The sequence below is a fragment of the Emydura macquarii genome, unplaced genomic scaffold (assembly GCF_026122565.2).
Source record: "Emydura macquarii macquarii isolate MOO-44397 ecotype Brisbane River unplaced genomic scaffold, CSIRO-AGI_Emac_v2 contig_2768, whole genome shotgun sequence".
Taxonomy (NCBI): Eukaryota; Metazoa; Chordata; order Testudines; family Chelidae; genus Emydura; species Emydura macquarii.
Window position 1 is genome coordinate 19,654,330 of NW_027132905.1, and position 20,199 is coordinate 19,674,528.

The 20,199-nt window shown below is 36.4% G+C and overlaps 1 protein-coding gene across 1 annotated transcript in view; it reads left to right on the forward strand.

Annotated features, from left to right (window-relative positions):
- The first annotated feature begins 902 nt into the window (after nucleotides 1-902).
- The window catches only part of GABRA1 (gamma-aminobutyric acid type A receptor subunit alpha1), a 47,194-nt gene continuing 27,897 nt past the window's right edge, over nucleotides 903-20,199 (forward strand). Inside the window, exons 1-4 of the mRNA XM_067566611.1 lie at nucleotides 903-1,032; nucleotides 3,140-3,228; nucleotides 6,890-7,002; nucleotides 16,821-16,888. Coding sequence (XP_067422712.1) covers nucleotides 3,155-3,228; nucleotides 6,890-7,002; nucleotides 16,821-16,888 — 255 coding nt within the window. The 5' untranslated portion in view covers nucleotides 903-1,032; nucleotides 3,140-3,154. The remainder of the gene's footprint in view (nucleotides 1,033-3,139; nucleotides 3,229-6,889; nucleotides 7,003-16,820; nucleotides 16,889-20,199) is intronic.

The following is a 20,199-nucleotide window of genomic DNA, read 5'->3' on the forward strand; positions in this document are numbered from 1 at the left end:
ATCCAAATATTATGAATGTATATAGACAGACATACAGACAGGTGCTTAAATTAGAGTTTCCATACACGGCTGCCTCCCCCCTCTCCCCCCAATAATATGTTCCCTCCATGTCGTCAACAGCAAAGCCCACTCCAGACAAACATGTCACCTACCATTAAATGTGCATTAAGGAGTGGAAAACCCACCCAGGCTTTAGAGTGATTTCCTACGGGCTTCATCCACAGTGCATATTACTTTGGTTTAATTGGCAATACAATGCAGCACTTCTTTGTATGTATCTGTATCTACGTCTACCCATGCCTGTATACATAGATATGTGTGTACACACACACACACACACACACACACACACACTATGTTGCCTCCTCAATATTTCCTAGCTCGCCTTCATTAATATTTATGCAGCGATTAAATATTTGATCAAAGGTTGAATGCTAAGGCAGATCGGGTGTATTTTTAATGCAAGAGCCTTAAAATAGGGTGTTTTGTAAATTGCCAGTGTCAAAAGATTCCAAGTGTAATCTCCCAGTTCTCAACTGTACACATCCCCCCCCACCCCCCAAATAATAATAATGCTGCAGATTGTAGAAGGATTTGAGTCTGCAGCCAGAGAGAAAGGGGTTAGGGCGAGAGCACTGGAAGTTAAATTGTGCTGCATATAAAAAAAATGGGCGGATTGGTCTCTAGATGAGAGCTTGGTACCACCTTCCTTTCTAAAATAAAATCTCTCTGGCATGAAGTCACAGCCTATTTCACATCCGGTTTACCCTGGGACGTATTACTACTGTCTTGGTAAAGAGAAAGCTTTTGTTGTATAGCTGCGGTCTGAATATTGGGAAAAGAAATTTGGGTGTTAAATCTCTCACACCGAAGCACCGGCAGAATCCATGATGGCTGAGACCGAATGACTGAGAAGCAGAGCCGGGGAAAGCACCACAGCTTCAACCGCTCCAAAAGCCTTGATTTCTTGAGCGATTTTATCTGGCAGACTTTGTCAGTAATTCTGCGAACCTGTGCCCAGAGGGGCTCTAGGTAAGAGCTGCTTATTTACTGCTAACAGACCTTTGATCGCTCGGGTTTTTCTGGAATAATAGCGGTGTATAGAGATGACCAATTTTCTCCCTTAGCAGGTGCATTTCAATCCTTCCCCCCCACCCCCTCCCCAGGTTGAGAATCCGCAGCGATCGGTGGGTGTTTTTACATGAACCGATCTGCAAATAATCCCTTAGAAAAATATTTTTCGGGGGAAGGGGGGAGTTGGCTTTCTCAGGGAGAGGTGGGCAAAATACAAAAGTTGAAATGCAGGAAGGAAAACATGTCTAGATCTGCGCCTCAGAGCAAGACAAATCTCAGCATGGGTCAAGAAATGCATTAAAATGCATCTTTTCCAATGGACGCTACGAAAACGATCAGAGATGTGTGGGTCTTTCTCCCATTTTGAATAGGAAAACTAAAGAAGATTTAAAATAATGTCTGGGATGAATGGGAAAGGGGGGGGGGGGTCAGGTTGAGGGAACTGGAATCGTCTAATGCTCCTTTAAACTGTATGTTTGCATTTGCTTTTTAGGCTGCCCGAAACTTTACTTCTCCAGCAATTATGATGTCTCTATGGTTTTATTTAAGGGGAGTAGTTGGGGGAGCCCATCAGCTCCAGGAAGATAGTTGAGATTGATTCATTTTTTTGTTACACCTTTTGCAAACCCAAAAGCTAATAGTAATAGGAGATGGGGGTTTTGAGACTACAGATGTTACCTTTATCATTACAGGGGAAATGAGAACAGTGCAATTTAAAATGACGATCTCTGTCGTTGTTTTCCTGGTACATCCAACTCACCTGTGTCACATCCACCGAGATTAGCTCAAATCCCCGGAATGTTTATGTTCTGATCATTTTATTATAAACACATTAATGGTATTTCATTGCTCATCTGGCGCTCTGTAATGGTATTTTATTGATTTAAATTGTGCCTGGGAGTGTGTGCAGGGAACGGGGATAGATGTATTTAAAGGTACCACAACATGAAAATGTAGAGTGCTTCGTTTGCTCAGACGTTTTAAATATTCCAATTCATTCCTCATTTTGACTCTTCGGTTTTAGATTTTTGCTTATTTAAAATTCATGAAGGCTGGAAACTTACTGGATTCCAGCGCACAAAAATGTATACAGGGACTCGCAGCAGGATCTAGCCAGCCATTTGAACGTTGAAGATTGATTCCACAAATACCAGCGAAGTTTGTTTTTAGGCTTCCTTGGAAAAATATGTAGGGTCCGCTCACTTTTTGCTTAATGTAAAGGTCTGTTTGGATTAAACCGTGGAATAATAAATAAATAAAACCGGAGCCATTTGGAGATGGAGGAAAAAAAGACTTTACGCGGAAACCTTTCCTAGCGTCAGCCAGTGAGAATGGCTAGAGATTTAGAAAATGGTATGTAGGCAATCAGCACATGGTTTGTTTAATAAAGTGTGTCCTTTAGCCTGACTGAAGTGATCGTGTGCATACTTAGCAGCAGCTCGCAGAATGAGACTCTAAACATTACATTAGTTACACAATGATGCTTCAATAAATAAGAGGCTAGAAACAGGAATGTCTCTGAAGAAAGTTGTTTCCATAATACCAAGGTAAAGCACTTATAAGCAAGGAAACTCTACTCCATTCAGTCACTAGCAGATATCCCAAATGGCACCTCTGCACTAAAATAGGCAAAAAGAGAACAAGAAAGAAGCAATTGTATTTGGTTATTTGCAGATATCATGAAAAGACTCCACATTGTCAGCACAGGAGGAGAGTGAATAATGGCCTTTTAAACTTACTCTGGAGCTAAGCACTTTAATTCAGTAATATATATATATATATTTAAATAGCTGAAGAATAATATAAACAAGATTAAAAATAATTGCATTGTATGTGTAAATAAACAGTAATATTTTCACCTCCAGAAAAGGAAGAAGGAAGGTAAAAAGGTGAATGGATGGGCCACTTTTTTCTTTTTTTTTTTTACTCAGTGACATGTCATTGCGCTGTGAGGTCATTGATTGACACCAAATTATTCAGCTAAAGTTACCTGAGTCCTGTTGTGTTTTTCCAAATGACTGTTTTAATGCAAGGGTCCTTGATCATTATTTATTTTCCTTTTCAGCTTTCAGAGCCCATCATGAAGAGCATTCTAGCACTTTGTGACTGTCTTTGGGCCTGGATCCTCCTTTTGAATACATTGACTGGAAGAAGGTGGGGGAAATATTTTTAAAGTATTTTTTTAAATAAATTTGGAACCTTTAGTTTGTTATAAGGCCATAAGAAACAACTATCACATGGACTGGGCTCTACTAAGTGTATTGGAGGAAGTTAATCCCTGTCCAAATCCCAACTAAATCTGAATAATGAAGAGTGAAAGAACACTACAATTTGTTTGCTTAACATCTTTATGCTAAGATTAAGAAAGTCTTCAGCAGAAACTATTTGAACCATATTAAAGATAATTATCAATTAAATATATATAAAATAATATATTTCCCTTCTACTCAGAAATAAAGAGTATGAGAGTTTATTCTATATTTCATTTGGGACTGTGAATCAAATAGAAAGGAAAGTGTAATTAAGACATTTTACTTCAGTATTTTGGGCCAAATCCTACTTTCACTGAAAACAGTGGCAAAACTCCCACTGGATTCTGGATTGGGTCCTAACTTGTAAAAAAAAAAAAAAAAAAAAAAAAAAAAAAAAAAGTGCTGGTACCTGTTCCTGCAAATCCTTACTCATGAAACTAATCCCTGCTAAGTAGTAAAGGCTTACATGCCTAAGAATTTGAAAAATCAGGCCCCTCCATAGAACTTTGGGTTTGAAAGTCCATGCTATTTAATCTATACGTTAAAAACTATCTATGTGTAGAGTTAGCATTAGTACTAGTGCCATTCATAACTATACAATTATCTTATTTGATTATTAAACCCATGGGCTAACCTTGAGTATACTGAAAAGGAAAGTACAATCCAAAATTCACTGGAGGGGTTGGGGGGATCTCAAATATATATTTTATTATATTTTAAAATATTCAATTCTTCTTTATAATCCTACCTAATGAATAAAGGTCATTAGAAGTATATTTTTCTCACTGTCAATGATAAGCCTTAGAAAATATTTTGTACAATGATTTCTATAATGTCTTCTTCTACGTTTTTATTCAGCCACTCTAGAGAAATTTATTTCGGGACCAACCAGAAGAGCTTAGATAGATAAAAGAGGATAAAAAGGTCTATTTTGCATGAGTGTTGCTTCTAACAAATAGAGATGTAAACAGCGTACGTATACAGCTTAATATAAGTGTTGAACAAATAAGACAGATTTTTAAAAAAGAAATACCCTTGTTTAAAAATCCATCTAAAAAGTGAGAATTTAAACTATTATTTAGGTATTTCATTTTGTTCTTTCATTAGCTAGGGTATTTTGTGAAATTATGTTTCACTGGAAAGATATTAATTGTGTATATTCTAATGTGAGAATTAAAATGCATTTGATTGCTTTTGAAAAATTATATGAAGTGTTACTATTATAATGACCTGTAGATGGAGTTAGTGTACAGTGTTTTATTATACAGTGGTTTAGTATGAAACCACAAGCCCATAAAGTAACTGATATTTTTTCTTCAAAATATACACACCCCACATCAAGTATATCTGTTCATGAAGTCATTTTATCCAACGCAACTCCACTTGCCTTTATTTCTAGATTTGTGTTAATACCTTGGCAATTATAGTATTCTAATTAAATACAATTTCTCTTATGTGGAAAAGTCACAGGCTTCCAATCAGATGGCTCTTTTCAAAAAAAAAAGATCAGTGTTGGAGCTATTTTACCAAGAATGGCTTCCTGGGTTTGGATAATCTAAAGTGGAAGACTCACTGTTTCCTGGAATTTATAATGTATTGTCTGTTACACTTATGCAGACTGCTCATGTTATACTATGTCAGTTAGTTTAAACCAAAACACCACCCAAAACATTTGTATTTGGAAAAATAATGGGAAGACTTTGTAAATGTACTTAAAATTCCACACCCAGATACAGATACAGGTGATGACATACTTCTGTTTTATCACATCCTCTCAGAGGACATGCCATTTATCCACCACTTTTTCCTCTCCTTTACCCCAGGCATGTTCATTTATTTTTTTCTCATCGACTTATTAAAATGTACTTTAATCATGATGGCCTTCTGCTTTTTCTTGAGATATGTATGCACAGCAGTTTGTTTACTGACAATGAGTGTTTATATACAATTTAATTCAGACAATAGTCCTGTACTACAGCTTTATGTAATGCATCTGGGAATGGGTCCTTTAAAATATAATACACATAGGGAAAAAGTGTAACACACCAGCATAATTTGTTAATTAATGGATAAGAAACATCTGAAAAGATGCCTGAAAATATTTACATCTGTCACTTAAAATTTAAATTGTCAATTTAAAAAGAAAACCCATCATACTAGAAATATTTGTTTACGACAGCTGAAAGGAAACATGGTAGAATGTATTAATAATGTTTCATTGGGAAAGGTATTTGCCATCTTTTTCTAGTAGTTAAAAACAGAACTGTAGATATCTTTGTATTATAAATTCCCAGTAATAAAAGGAATTATAAAGCCCTCCAAACAACACGTGAAATAAAATGGTGGTTAAAACCTTGTGAAAGTAGGTTCTGTTAGTTGCTTGAATCTGTAATTTATTTTATTCAGAACCTCTCTGGAAATTAACATATCAGTGATTTTTCTGTCCCATGGAACAGATCATGCAAACAACCTCCCCCTCCCTCATTTTTATGCCTGAGGGATCTACAAACAAAACTAAATAGATGACGTTTAAGAGAAATAATAAGGTTTTTATATAATTTGATCTTTTATATAGCCATGATGTGTATTTAGTAAGAACTTTAGGCAGTTAAGAGACTGATTCTGATCTCATTGACACCTGTTTAACACCATTGTACCTCACTGACTACGGTAGACTTCATCGTGATGTATACCAGTGTAAGTGAGATTACAATACTCAAATTCAAAGACTTTTATTCTGCCATCCTTATTCAGACAAAACTTTTCACTGACTTCAGTGGGACTTCTGTCTGAAGTAGGAGTGTGGCACTGGGGGTGGGATGAGGGTGGGAAGGAGAAGCTTTACAGAGAAAGAAAATTTCCATGTCAACATATGGCTTGATTACGCACTTGCAAGGAATAATTTTAGTTGGTCTTCTTATATAAATCTGCTAATGGAAAAATGAAAGCAAAAGTATATCAACATAAGAAAGTGTTAAATATGTATATGTCTGTAAATAACAATTTCATTATATTAGTGGTAAATGTTTTGCTTTGGCTCCAGTTCTCCATTAAGGTCCGCATAGATGTCAATTGGGCTGCATGCATGTTTGTGAAGGACACTTTTCTGTATTTTTTATTTTCTCTTTATTTTAGCAAATATGATCAGTATTGAAATTCCATTCAGTCTTAATTTGTTATGTATTTCTTATCATCTGAGCCCTTTATAACTATTATAAATCAAACATACTATCATTTGCTGATAAATACAAATATCATCATGGAATATAAACTGAAAAAATATTAAGATTAATAATGAGGTAAACAATAACGGACCCAAGTTCCACTTGCTTTCTATTTGTGAAAATGAACTGGTTTTGCCCTAAGCTTTTATTGCAAATGTGTTCTTTAAAAAGAAAATGTTTAAGAGAAAGGACCACATAATGCACTACAATCTGGTATTATGGAAGAGATTTTGTCTCCATAAATCAGTATGAGCAAGATTAAGCAGATTTTGGAATTATTCTTTTGTAGGGTTACTAGTAGATCAATGTTTTATAATGTTAACTGCTCTGTGATTTCAGCTATGGACAAACTTCATTACAAGATGAAATTAAAGACAACACTACAGTGTTTACCAGAATACTGGACCGTCTACTGGATGGTTATGATAACCGCCTGAGACCAGGATTGGGAGGTGTGTGATACTGTCATTTTGAAGGTTGCCCCTTAGGACAAAATTAAGTTTAAAGTGTTTGTTTTTACATTCACATTTGTTTTGTAGGTTTATACAGCAATTTTGATATTCAAGACATTTAGTAAAACTTCCATCTGTGTACATTCACTCGCTGACACACGTTTTAAATTAAGGACAAAATATGTGGTTCTCAGTGCAACAAATCATTCACTAAGTTTTGCATGAATGAGGAATGAAAAATTTGGCCCAGGACTTGCCTGAGTTCAATGGGCTATATAGATCCGGTGCTAAAAGCCTAACCTCTTAAAACAAACAAACTCCCCAAACTCCCACTGATTTCAGTCATAACAGAATATGACCCTAAGGGCCAGATTCTGCCACCCTTACTCATACAAATGTCTCAGTAAAGTTTATATGGTTTTGGCTAGGTAAGGGAATCAAGATTTGGCCAACCAGTCTATTTCCTGCTAAAAAACTTGTAGTCTTAACACCATTATTACACAAGAAAGGATGGCAGTTTAACTATTCTCCCTTTCTGTAGAGTTGGATCATAAAAATGAAGGAGTAATAGGCATTGTGTAACTACAGAAACAAACTGTTCTTACAATTCACAATCAAAATAGGAAATCTGCATCCAAATTGATACTCGTTCCTCTTCTTTTGTAGCACACTGATTCATCATTTGCTCTTATATGATGTCTTTTCAAGGAAAAGGTTCTATAATGCACAGACATAAGCTTGTTCCTTGCAATGATTTTGAACTGATGACCTTTATACTCCTTTGAGATACCACAATTTGTTTCACTCTCCAGGAAAAAATAAAATTGAATATATCATTTAACTTATTTTCCTCATCTATCTGATTTCAAAATTGTTCCAAACAGAAGCTTTTATTGTAGAGAACATTTTTCTGTAAAAAGAATGATTATCCCTTAACCATGAAAAAAGAATCAGAGATAAAAAAGTATGCGCATTTAGTCTGTGTCTGTTAAATCTTTCATTTTACCACAGTCCTTGAACATTGGATCAAATTCATCCCTGGCCTAACTTCATTGAGTTCAAGGATGATTATCTTTAAACTTCTGTTTATAAATTATTCTTTTTCTTTAAGAACACAGAAAGCAATGGTTTGTTCTTTATTAAGGATTTCAAATGTAATTTTGAAGGTAATATGCAACAAAACAAGTAATCACTTTGTCCACTTGATGTACTAATATTTTGCCTGCTTTCATGTAATTCCTTGGATTAGTCTGGAAATAAATATTCTTTTATCCTTGACTAATACCACTGTAGATTTCAGTCAACTGCTGCAGTAAGTACATATATCATAGAAGGCAATGAGAAAGTGAATATGCTATAAAATCTGATATATGAATTTTCTCCAAAATTACAAGCATTTGTGCAAATTTCTTACTTGATTTTTGCACCTACTATGAGTTACTTAACATTTTTCTAGGAATATGAACAGAAATTGATAAAGGAAAGAAAAAGAAAATACACTCTTTGTTGAAATTGTTAATGGCATAAGACAATCTTATACATCATTTATTTAAATGCAATTTATCAGAGGGTGAGATAACCAGAGATTTCTAGTGGGTGAATCCTAGTTTGTTTGTGTGCTTAGGTCTATATCCTCCAGTCCTGTGTAGTAACATTGTCCTTGAGTACTGGGCTTGATGGCATGAACAGCTACGGGATGATCATCCCAGTGTAACTGAAATCTTCCATTGGTGTAGAGTCAGTACAGCGTCTCCTGCACCAGCTGCCTTCCAACTACTGATCCCTAGCTACTATAGGAGCTCCTTTGGGTCGTTGACAGCTAGGTTGAGTTTGAGTAACCCTGAGTCTTCTCCAACTTACACTGAGAGACCAGCCTGGCACACAGCTGGCCTAGGATTGGGGAAGCACAAAGCCTTCTTTGTCCCCTCCCCTCTTCTGAGTTGTGTTGTGTGTTGCTTAGCTATAGCCAAGGATTTGGGCCATGGTATTTATTTATTTTGATGATATAATATTTTTTTAGTTGAGTGAATATGTTAACTTTGTTACTTAAACATATTTCTGAGAATGACTGAAGAACCTCAAAGACTATGACTAAGGAAAACATCTTTAAACAAGCCCAAAATATACCATAATTGTGGGCAAAAAGTTGTATGTTTCAAGCAAAAAGTAATACCTTCCACTGCACTGTGTATTCCTTGGGGAACCAGGGTAATGAATGGAGCAGTGGCATGATGTGATCAGTAAGGCTGATGGATTTTATACCACTTAAAGGTTTATTTCAGTATGAGTGGCTTCATTCCTAAGTCCCCACCATGTGTTGGGAACTTTCCTTTATTAGATCTTCTTCTGAGAGTTTCCTTTAATGGAAAACCTAAACCGTACATAATATAGGGTTTTATATTGCTGATTTAATACAGAGTATGGAGATTATAATGATTACCTTGGTAAGGCCACAGATAAAGTAGTGTGTTCATTTTGAGCTTTCATTTCATTTATAAAAGGTTGATAAATTAGCAAGGTAGATAACCCATGAAGTAAGATCATGGTAACTGAATATGCATATAATAGAAAAAAAGGCGTAAAGTGGATATGATTTCTAAAAAGCAGGTCTACATTTTGCACCTGCATCTTCCATGTTGTAAATAATTGTGGTACAAGTGAAGAGAGAGAAGGTGGGTGAGTTAATATATTTTATTGGACCTACTTCTGTTGGTGAGAGAGACAAGCTTTGGAGCCCCACAGTCATTTAGATGTCTGCCTCTCTGACATCTACAGTAAAGAGCAGCTGTTATGTCCATCCATAAACATTGACATAAAACTACATTTGCAGTTATTTATGCATGGAAAAAAATCACACACAAAAGGAAGGTCAGGCGGAGGCTATGTTCAAGATCAGTCTAGTGAATGTCTATAAGTATATGAGGGTAATAATTCATTGGAAGTGATGGGGCGAGGAATTGCATGGAGGAGTAACAGACTGGAAAAGGGAAAATCAACTTAGACATTACAGAAAAATTAAGAGTGAAATCAGTTAGGTAATTGAATCATTTGATAAGGGAACTAGCTGAGGCCCCATCATTAAAGGTGTACAGCAGTAGCGTAAATACAACAATTAGGGTCCTAGGATTCTTTTAGTTGCATGGTGTGAAACAGATCAAAAGTTTAGAGATAGCAAAGGAAAGGAGGCAACGTCTGGAGTGGAAGTGGAGCCTTAAGTGCTCAACAACCTGTCTGCCCGACTAACAAAATTTTGAGGTTCTGTGGTAATTTGAGTGGAGTGGATAACTGTCTGTGGGGATAAAGACAGAGAGTAGCTGCCTTAGGTGCGATAGGGAAATCTCAGATTTTCCTGGAAGAATGAATGATCCATTAACTTCTGATCTGGGGATATTGACCATGGGGACTGAGGGTGTGGGCAGCTGACAGCTTTGGACTGGGCAGCCAGGTCACAGAGTGGGCTGTGCCAATAGTAGAAAGGGGAGACCAGATTGATATGCAGAGGGCCAGGCACTCTTCACAGATGCCCTGAGAGCTATAGGGTGAGATCAGGTTTACCTACAGGTTTTGGGCTGCTCCTTCAACACGTGTGCATCCCTGCCACTTGAGGAATACATTGGAATCTGTGACCTTTCAGCCTGGCACAACTGTAAACGTAACATTCCCCCCTCATAATATCTTCCATGGAAGAAGACAATAGGTGGATTATACAAAACAATCCTGCAGAAGTATGGGAAGAGGAAGGGTGGGTTTGACTGCAAGACTCAGCCTAATATCCGTTAATGGGCTCTGAGCTTTGTAGTTATTACTCCAACATATATTAGAGATCCCATGTGAGTTATTATTACTCTAGTTCTACTCACCCATTACTTTAGTCTACATAACGAAGCAAAATTATTTTGTGTTTGTTTCATGAAACGGGTAAAAGCTATTTTGTTGATTACTGTTTTGGGGCACTAGTAAGAGCTATTGGGTCTAGATGATATGCTTGAGCTTCCTGAGCATTAGCTGGCTATAATTACTGTAAAACTATATATGTGGACATGGATACTGCAAAGCTCCCTATGACTGTGAAAACTCCCCTATCCCAGGACAAATTATTTTCACAATGTACATGATGTCTAGAGTATAAGCATGACAATAAACACTCCACATATTGTTTGATAATAATGTTATCAATCAGTTTTATATGCATATTAGAGATCAGGGCAATCTATATAGTAAGTGCCTTTGGACTCAGATCTGAACTCACCCAGGGTTTTGGTTTAGGCTGTAGATGCATGTGAAATGCTGAGATCCTCACTGTGGTCTCGATCCATAGACTTATAGATGTAAAGGCCAGAAGTGACTAGTGTGATCATCTAGGCTGACTTCCTGCACATCATAGGCAACAGAACCTCACTCACCCCTTCCTATAATAGACTCTTAACCTCTGGCTGAGTTACTGAATTCCTCAAATAATGATTTAAAACTTCAAGTTACAGAGAATCTACTATTTACTCTAGTTTAAACCTGCAAGTGATCCAGGCCCCACCCAGGGCCTCTATCAATCTGGTCTGGGGAAAAATTCCTTCCCAACCCAAAATATGACAATCAGTTAGCATGTTGGCTAGACCCACCAGCTAGTCACCTGGGAAAAAATTATCTGTATAACTCAGAACCTCTCCATCTAGAATCCCATCTCTGGCCATTGGAGATATTTGCTACTAGTTATTGACTATTCTGACACTCTTACTCAAATTGAGAAGTCCAATCAAAATTACCTGGTGCCACTAAACATGAATAAGGGTGGAAGAATCTGAGCCTCTGATTCTACTCACTTCTTACTCAGACAATCTCCCATTTTTCTATATTTATCAATAAAAAACATGCTGAGAATTATTCTGGTCCTTGTCCCACTTCATATATTCTGCTCTGGTGGTATTAAGGAGCTGTCAAGGAGCTACAGTGGGAGAATTTCCCCAGTGCAGAAGTAGAATAAGGCTGATGTAAATAGCCCTAGGCTCCTTTCAAAAGTCATGTTCTAGATTCTTTGATCTAGCTCTTAACACTCACCAGGCCCAAAATTTGCAGCTGAGGTCCATCTATTGTTTTTTCAAAACTGCTGATGAAATTGACATTGCTGAAAAACTTGACAATAAACCCCTAGAATATTCCATCACATTCCTCTATTTTTCCACTCTCTAGCTACGGCAACTGTATGAAATGGTTTGTCCTAAAAATGCCTCAATGGGTTTAATGATCTATCAGTGCTTTATATTTTAGTCTCAGTTACAACCTTCATTTCTCAGGTCATGTAATGTGCCAAGGATTTGTTTGGATGCTGCAGAATGCATGTTAATTAATCTTGCACTTCCTGAGAGTAGTCTTGTAAGCATTCATTCTCCAATGTATTGCTGTTAAAAATATCAAAGCTACATAATTCTCCAAGTAAGTGGGACATTTGCCATTTTGTGTGCATGTGTAACACAGTAGACTTATTTTCTGCTGTTTGCACAACATTCATTTTTCATTTATTTCTCAACTTATGATTCCTATCATAAGCCCAGAAAGCAATGAGATTTCTGATAAGCTAAAACAAGGTATTTTACTTCCATATCTGTTTGTGTTTGGATATGTTACTCATTATTCTTAGGGTTTACATTTGTTTAATCTCAATATCATTAGTAAAACAATTGCTCCAGCTGCAGTTATATTATACTGGATGACATTTGTTTATACATTGTGGGCCATGTCTTCAGCTAGTGTAAACTGGTTTACACCTGCTGAGATTCTGGTCCAGTGTCTATTTACATGTGTTCTGCTATCGTATGGAAGCCCTTTTGAGTGTTCTGATATCTAAGACTAGCACTGAAGTGTACAGCAAATAATGAATTACAGTTGGTTTTAGTTGTTTTCTAAGCAATAATCACCTGAGCCCTATTTCTCTGGTGTGTTAAATTTCCATTGCACTGTTCCCTTGGTGCAAATGTAATTTTAAGTCAGTGAGTCAAATCCTTGAAGATTCCTTTTTTTGTAATGGAATCCTCACCTGGATTAGAGCCACCATAACAGCTCCTACATTATCCCATCCCAGTTTCTGGAGGTAGGAGTGATGGTCAGGAGAATGGGGCATGTCAGAATATCTTTTCAGACCTGGCCTTATTTTGGACTATTCAATGTCTCCAGAATTTTCTCGAAACCCAAGTTCGTTGTGCTATTTTCCATTGCAGTTGAGGAGGTGACATTAATGCACAAACCTCAAAGAATCTCAAACACATATTTGTCCTCCACATGACAGTCAAGTTGCAAAATGAAAATGAAACGAAGGTTATCATGATTCTGAATTCATATCCCAACTCTATATGTCTGTTGATATAAAACTATGTCCTGTGCAGGGGTACCAACCCATAACTTTTGGAGCTACTAACAATGCCTGTTCGAATCATCTAACTGGAAAAATGGTAAAGAATTTAAAAATATCCTCAGAACTGTGAAGGATTAATTCTCTTCTTAGTGTGCTCATGGTTTTTGTTTTGTTTTGTTTGGCATTGGAAGCTCTGTGCACATAAAGTACAAAACAGACTCTTTGGTGACATTTGCGATGATTCTTAAAAGCCACAGCCTGTCTTTGATATGGGGGAATCTGAGGATTAGAAATTCTGCAAAAGTCTAGTCAGTCTGAAAATATCACAGTCAATATTAGGTTTATTCATATTGTCATTACTTATGGCCTTGTTATGCCACGTAAAGTACATTTGCTGTTACTCAAAAGTGAAAAATGCCACTCACTCTTCTTTTTTCCCTGGATGTCTTCCATACTATTGCTGGAGCACTTATTTTCCATTTTTTCCCCACTTACATTTACCATTAACCCGTATACCTCTACATTATGGCCACAAGTCTCCTGGAAGGATAGAACTATGTTTGGATCTCAGGAATTCCAGTACATATTACATCGCTTATTCAATCAACATGGTCTGTGGGCTACATCCTCAAATGGTATAAATCAGTTTAGCTTCATTGACTTTAATGGAGCTACTCTATTTTATTTTACAGCAGGTGAGGAACTGGTCTTATGTCTTCAGGGGCTTCTGCATAGCCCCCAGCCTCTGCTTGTCTTGGGACCTCTTCCAACTCATACTGAAGTCAACAGGGGTCTTTCCATTGTCTTAAAAGGGAAGTGGATCATGCTGTAGTGGAGAAGTGACATATACTGTTTTAAACAGTTGTTTCAGTTTCAGCTTTCAATATTCAATTACTGTGAAGGGTTGCATGTCTATAATGGTTTCCACTGTGCTTAAGGAAACACTATTCAGTAACCATAACTAAAGGTATTATAATGCTGGGAACCTTTACAGAGATGTTTGAAAGCACCATGTGAAATCTGAATCTTCTTTTGCTGCCAGCTGTTTTACCTTAAGCTTATGAGTTTTTTGTAAGAGGTAGAGGCTGGAAGGGGGAACATTCTTCCAAGTTGAATACCTCTTGCAATAACTATATGCTTCTTACGATGGTTGAGGTTAAATTCCCACTGTGAACTTCTTTAAGATTAAGCCAAGAGCCAATTATATGTCAAGGGAGCCTTTACATTTATTTAGGCCAATTAAATTGCTTGCAGACGGTGTTGAAAAGGGCACAAATCCATTTCACTGGATGGTTAATGAGGACTTTTCACCATCCAAATGCTTTTGTCAACTGAGTCACTATAGTATTTACCTGTTATTCAGTCCTGAATATAAGTCTTAGAATTCAAAAGACACCATGAGGAAATTTAGCTACCGCTGTAATATTATACTTTGTGTGATGAAGAATAGCTCAAGGAAATTTCAGTCTTTAATTTCTTTGAAGAAATGTCTGAGATTGTCTTATCTGCTACTTAAATTCTGCACTGACTTGCTGAAAAGATGCAATAACATTTCTTGTAACATTAGCTGTGATGGAGGATCACATCACAACTAACATTATATTTTGATCATTTACCACTAAAAAATTGGTGGATATTTTAAAATAAGATTTTAAATACTTAGATGTTTTAGATATTTTCAAATAATAGAAATAAAATTCATATACAGAATTATTGCTTTCCCTTCATAACTTTTGATTTCATATATACAGATTTTGTGCTTTGTTAATGCTACTGTTTTCATTGTTGAACAAGAGTTTCTTTTTGCTATTGTCCTCTCCCACGTACAATAAATTGTGTTTATTGAAAGAGTTAGTCCACCAGAGTCCAATAAAATAAATCAGTTTAAACTTGAAAAGGGGTTGATTAAATCAATAATTTTCCTATTACATTGTTTTACAACTTTGAAGGAATATGTGTATAATGTAAAATGTGTATGGTATCTATATACTATGTTTCAATCTGTCAGTGACCAGGATGTGGATGGTCATGCCTACTTCTTGGAGTAGGAGTAATGCCCAGTGGTTAGAGCAAGAGTCAGCAGGAATTGGAGCCAAGGGTTAGGACCCCATTACCTAGAGTGGGGCAAGATTGGGTCTAAGGCTGGGACAGGAACTACTTCAGCCATGGGAAAACGCTTTGAGCAGCTGCTGACAGTCCGCTGATTCCTTCAACCAATCTGGCTATATAGCCAATCAGGCAGCTTTCTACAGGCCAGCTGCACTTGTTAGGTTGCCCAGAGACTTGCTCTCCTGCACGCCCGACTCCTGACACAAAGCCCTATGACAAATGTCCTTTATCATGGACCTTTGATCACCTTCCCTGCATTGTATCTAATTAATCTATTTTCTCTGGAACTACTTCTAATATTCCATATCTGTCAACAACTGACATTTTACAACTGTCATTTTATTTCAAATCTGTCTTAGAAACATATTCTTCCTATTTCCAAAATTGGAATTTCTCACTATAACTCATTGGCCTGAGGTCTAGGATAGTCAATATTCAGAACGGAATATAGATTCATAGTTTCCAAGATAGGAAGGGACTACCATGATCATCTAATCTGACCTCCTATATAGCACAGTCCACAGTACTTCCCCAAAATAATCTTTTCTCTCCTTCTGAGGCCTATATAGCTGGTCTGATGATCCAAAAGGAATCTGGCAGTTGGGATGCTGAATGGATTCAAAGAGCACTACCAATAACAATTTAAACAGAAATCTAAGATATGTATAAAATGGTTGTTTAAAATATGAGGCACATACAGAATACATGATGGTGTGATATAAAGGTTTAATTGGCATTTGTTTGGAATGGCTTGCATAGGTCACACTTGTCTATTGCACTCATGAGTAATGCAGCCACTTCAAACTCCTGCTGATAAAAATACCTTTACATCATGTCACATCACATCATACTGTATTCTCTCTGTCTTTGTCTCTCTGTGTATTATATAAATATATAACATACACAGATATACACAAAAGACAAACAGAAGGTTTATTATCTGAGAACTTTATTAGAATTCCCCAGAAATACTGACGCATAGTATAAGTTTTGAGTACAATATTAACTATTGAGTACTCTTTGTACTTTTGAAACAAGGAAGTGCATTAGTCAAAGGTTCATTTAAAGATTGAATTAACAGCAGAACCTGTCTGTAAAGAGATTTCAATACTCTGCATAACACCCTGCATAAAAACTCTTGTCTCAAAAAGCTATATTGTGACACTGCATTAAAAAAATGGTAACTGAAAATATTAACTGTGAAATTACATCTATAAGCAGTAAATTATCAAGGCCACATTGTAGACCAATTTTAGAATAGCTAATCAAAGCCAATAAACTTTCTATTTGGGTGAGAGTCTGCGGTGGTTAGATCTAATGAAGACTGTTGATAGACACTCACTGTCCTAATTTCCTGCTTCATCAGAGCGTGTAACTGAAGTGAAGACTGACATCTTCGTCACCAGCTTTGGGCCTGTTTCCGACCATGATATGGTAAGTGACAATCTATATTTTTACAGCAATAATCTGTTCTTTGGAGGGTAGAGGTATCTACTCTAATCTGTTACCTAACTCTTTCTTTTTTTATATACATTTTGGTTCCAAAATAATCTCAGCTTTTACACTTACCTATTACTGTTAGCTGTGACTTCATTTAAGCGTCCTTAAATTAGGAGCCTCTGTGACTTTAATAATAGGTTATAACACGCATTATAAGTGCACCATAGCATAGAATTTGTCTCCTACTTAATCATTTTGAATGGATCAGTACCCTTCAGAGAATGATAATTCAGTCCAAATTGGCACACCACTGATCCAATTTTCAGAAAAGATCATTATTTTAAAGGATGATAAATACTTAGCCTACAGTGAGGCCCAGACAGTATAGCCCATGTTTTTAAATTAAATGCTGCTGATCAATTGGAAGTGAATTTCCTAGCTATTGGCTGGTCAAAGAAGATTAATGATGAGAATCTGAATCACTCCTTTATGACGTGGATATCAAAGCCTAATTGCTGCATAATCACAAGGGATTCACATGTTCTGAACTGCTGTTGTAGGCACTGGCCTTAAACTTTAAAAAAAAAAGATGTAAAGGAACTTACCGCTGTTTTTACATTTTTGCACATATATGGAACCATTTCCTCTCTCACATGTGAAGGGACACTATTGACAAGCCTAGTCTGTTGTCTGGCTAGTAAACCTTGTTGGATCCCTAACATCTGTGTAAAAATGAGAATTGGAAATATCCTAATTAACTAGGCTTTTATTTTTTCCCCTAGTAAAATTAATCATTTAGCTAATTAAAACACAAAAGGAACTGAAAGAGAAAAATATAAGGAACTAGCACATGAAACTAATTCCCTTGGGTGTTGGATGTATAAATGGACCAATCTCCAAAATTATAGCTGGCATTTACGCAGCCGCTAACTGAGATTCTAGCAGAACAAAGCAGCATTTTATGATGGGATTACAGATAAAGTGGTTCTCCAAAAATCAGTTATTTTTCATGAGCCACTTTGCACAAAGCCACTATTCTAATGTTAGTTGAAGTAGATGATATCATTTACACATCTACAAGGATTTGAAAACTGCAACTGATGCTACTTTTAGGATGATTTTAAAGCAGGCTGGTGTGTCATTGTATTGAGCTGCACAGACTAGTTGACTCAGTCCTTTCCAATGAAGGGGCAATTCAGAAGAATGGCTGGATCAAGTGACTCATGTTCTTAGTGAACACACACACTAATATGGGAAGCAGCTGCTTTCCAGTGGAGTGTGAGGCATACCTGCACAAAGGCTGATTGTTCTGAGTGACTGTAAAATTCTTACATTTTATTGTTATTTGAAATTATACATAAATTACTTCAATGGCAATTTCTTGGGCTGCAGTTTGTTTACACACTGCTATTCACAGTTTGCCCTCCCTCGATAAGTTAAATAGATCACTTCAAATTGCTTCTCTTTCCTGGTTGGATAATTTATGTAACCAGCCAACACAATGCAACCAGAGTATTTTAAGTAAAAGTACGCAATTTGAAATTCATCTTCAGTAAATAGGCTTTGAAACTAAAAATATAGCTGTTTAGATTTTCAAAAGTGATTTATGGTGCTCCATTTTTGACTGTTCAAACTGAGACATCATAAAAGGGCCTGAATTTCAGAAGGTGGCTGGGATCCTTTAAAATGTCTCAAGTTCAGTACCCCAAATCACTAGCCACTTTTGGGAATCTTGGCTGCTTTTTGCAACTTGGTTCAGATGTTCACAGCAAGCAAACATTAAGGGCTAATTAACATGGTTGAATCAAAAATAATTTTAAAATTTGAACTCATATTTATGAACATGTTTTCCCCAACTGTTTGCTTGGATAGACTTTTGTCTAAACATGAGCAGCCAGTTTCATTGTGGAATTCCCATCAGTGCATGCCACCCTGGTAAGCAGTGCACTTGGAGGCTTTGTCATGGTATAGATTGAAGATCAAGACAGGTTGTAGGCTTACTGGTGTGTATGGGACTATGCCAAGGTTGGACTTTCTGTCTTACTTAGATTTGGTTGATTCAGGTGATTTAATTATTGAATACAAGTTGAAGCTAATTTCACACTACTGATATGTGTCTATCTTTATATGAGACTTAGCAGTTGGGTAGAAATATAATAGGAACCTAAGATCATCTATTTTCAAAACTAAGCATAGGTATAGATTAAAAAAAGAACTAATATATATCAACATCAATATATCCTAATTAATGTAGCACAGGGGACCACTAGGTATGAAAAAATAGGATAGTTGCTAAAAATAATTTTATAAACATACTCCACACTCTTAATTTTACTGCACTAATCTTGGGCAAAGATATTTATCTATCTGTTAATAATACAAAATTTTACAGTAAAGGCTTAGAGCTTATGAACCAGTATAACATAGGCCGGTGTATTTTAATGTTAAAGAAATTATTGCTAGTTGTGCAATCTATTGCTCATCTCCCTTTTGGGAACCCAGTAATATCTGTGTAGCCTATTGACACTGACCCTATTGCTCTCTCTTAAACTAAACACCTAAAACTAAATTTCTGTAGTAATTAAAATGAACATGGAGAGAGAAAGAGAGATGGAACAAATGGCATGTGGCTGCCATCACCCCAGTCACTTTCCTTCTATGGTCTCTCTCTCTTTTCCATGTTTTTTTAGATAGGGAGTTTTTCAAAGCAGAGATTCTGTCTTCCTATATATTTCTATAGCAACTAGCACAATAGGGCTTTCAGGTGGTCCTGCAATACAAGTAAAATAATAACAGTAAAAATAAATAAATAAATAATAATTTATAACAACCAGGAAGAGGCAGCAGATAGACAGATTAGGGAAACACAGAAAATGTTAAATCATTTATTTTGTGGGCCTTACAGGCCTTCTCCAAAGCAACAACCCTAAAATATTTGGCAATTGTATGATTTATTGTGTGGATGCAGAGGCTTAATTTATTTTTCTCTCATTACATTCCCATTAATGCATATGTGACCGATCCTAGCTGTGAATGATGCAGTCAGATTCTTGTTGGTTTATTTAACTGCATATTTACCAAAACTGCAGCAAGGAGATTTGGGAACTCTGATTTCCTGCTTTCTAAAGTAATGTACCATGCCACAGAAACCAGACCAATTCTGGTGAGAAGATTGGATCATTTGATGTTAAAATTGGCTTTCTTACAGCTTTCATCTGAGCAAATATATTGTGTGGGTGCTGGTGGATAGCTAACCCTGATGAGGTGTGAACACAGCCAAAGCATAATCATTTTTAAAATTGCAA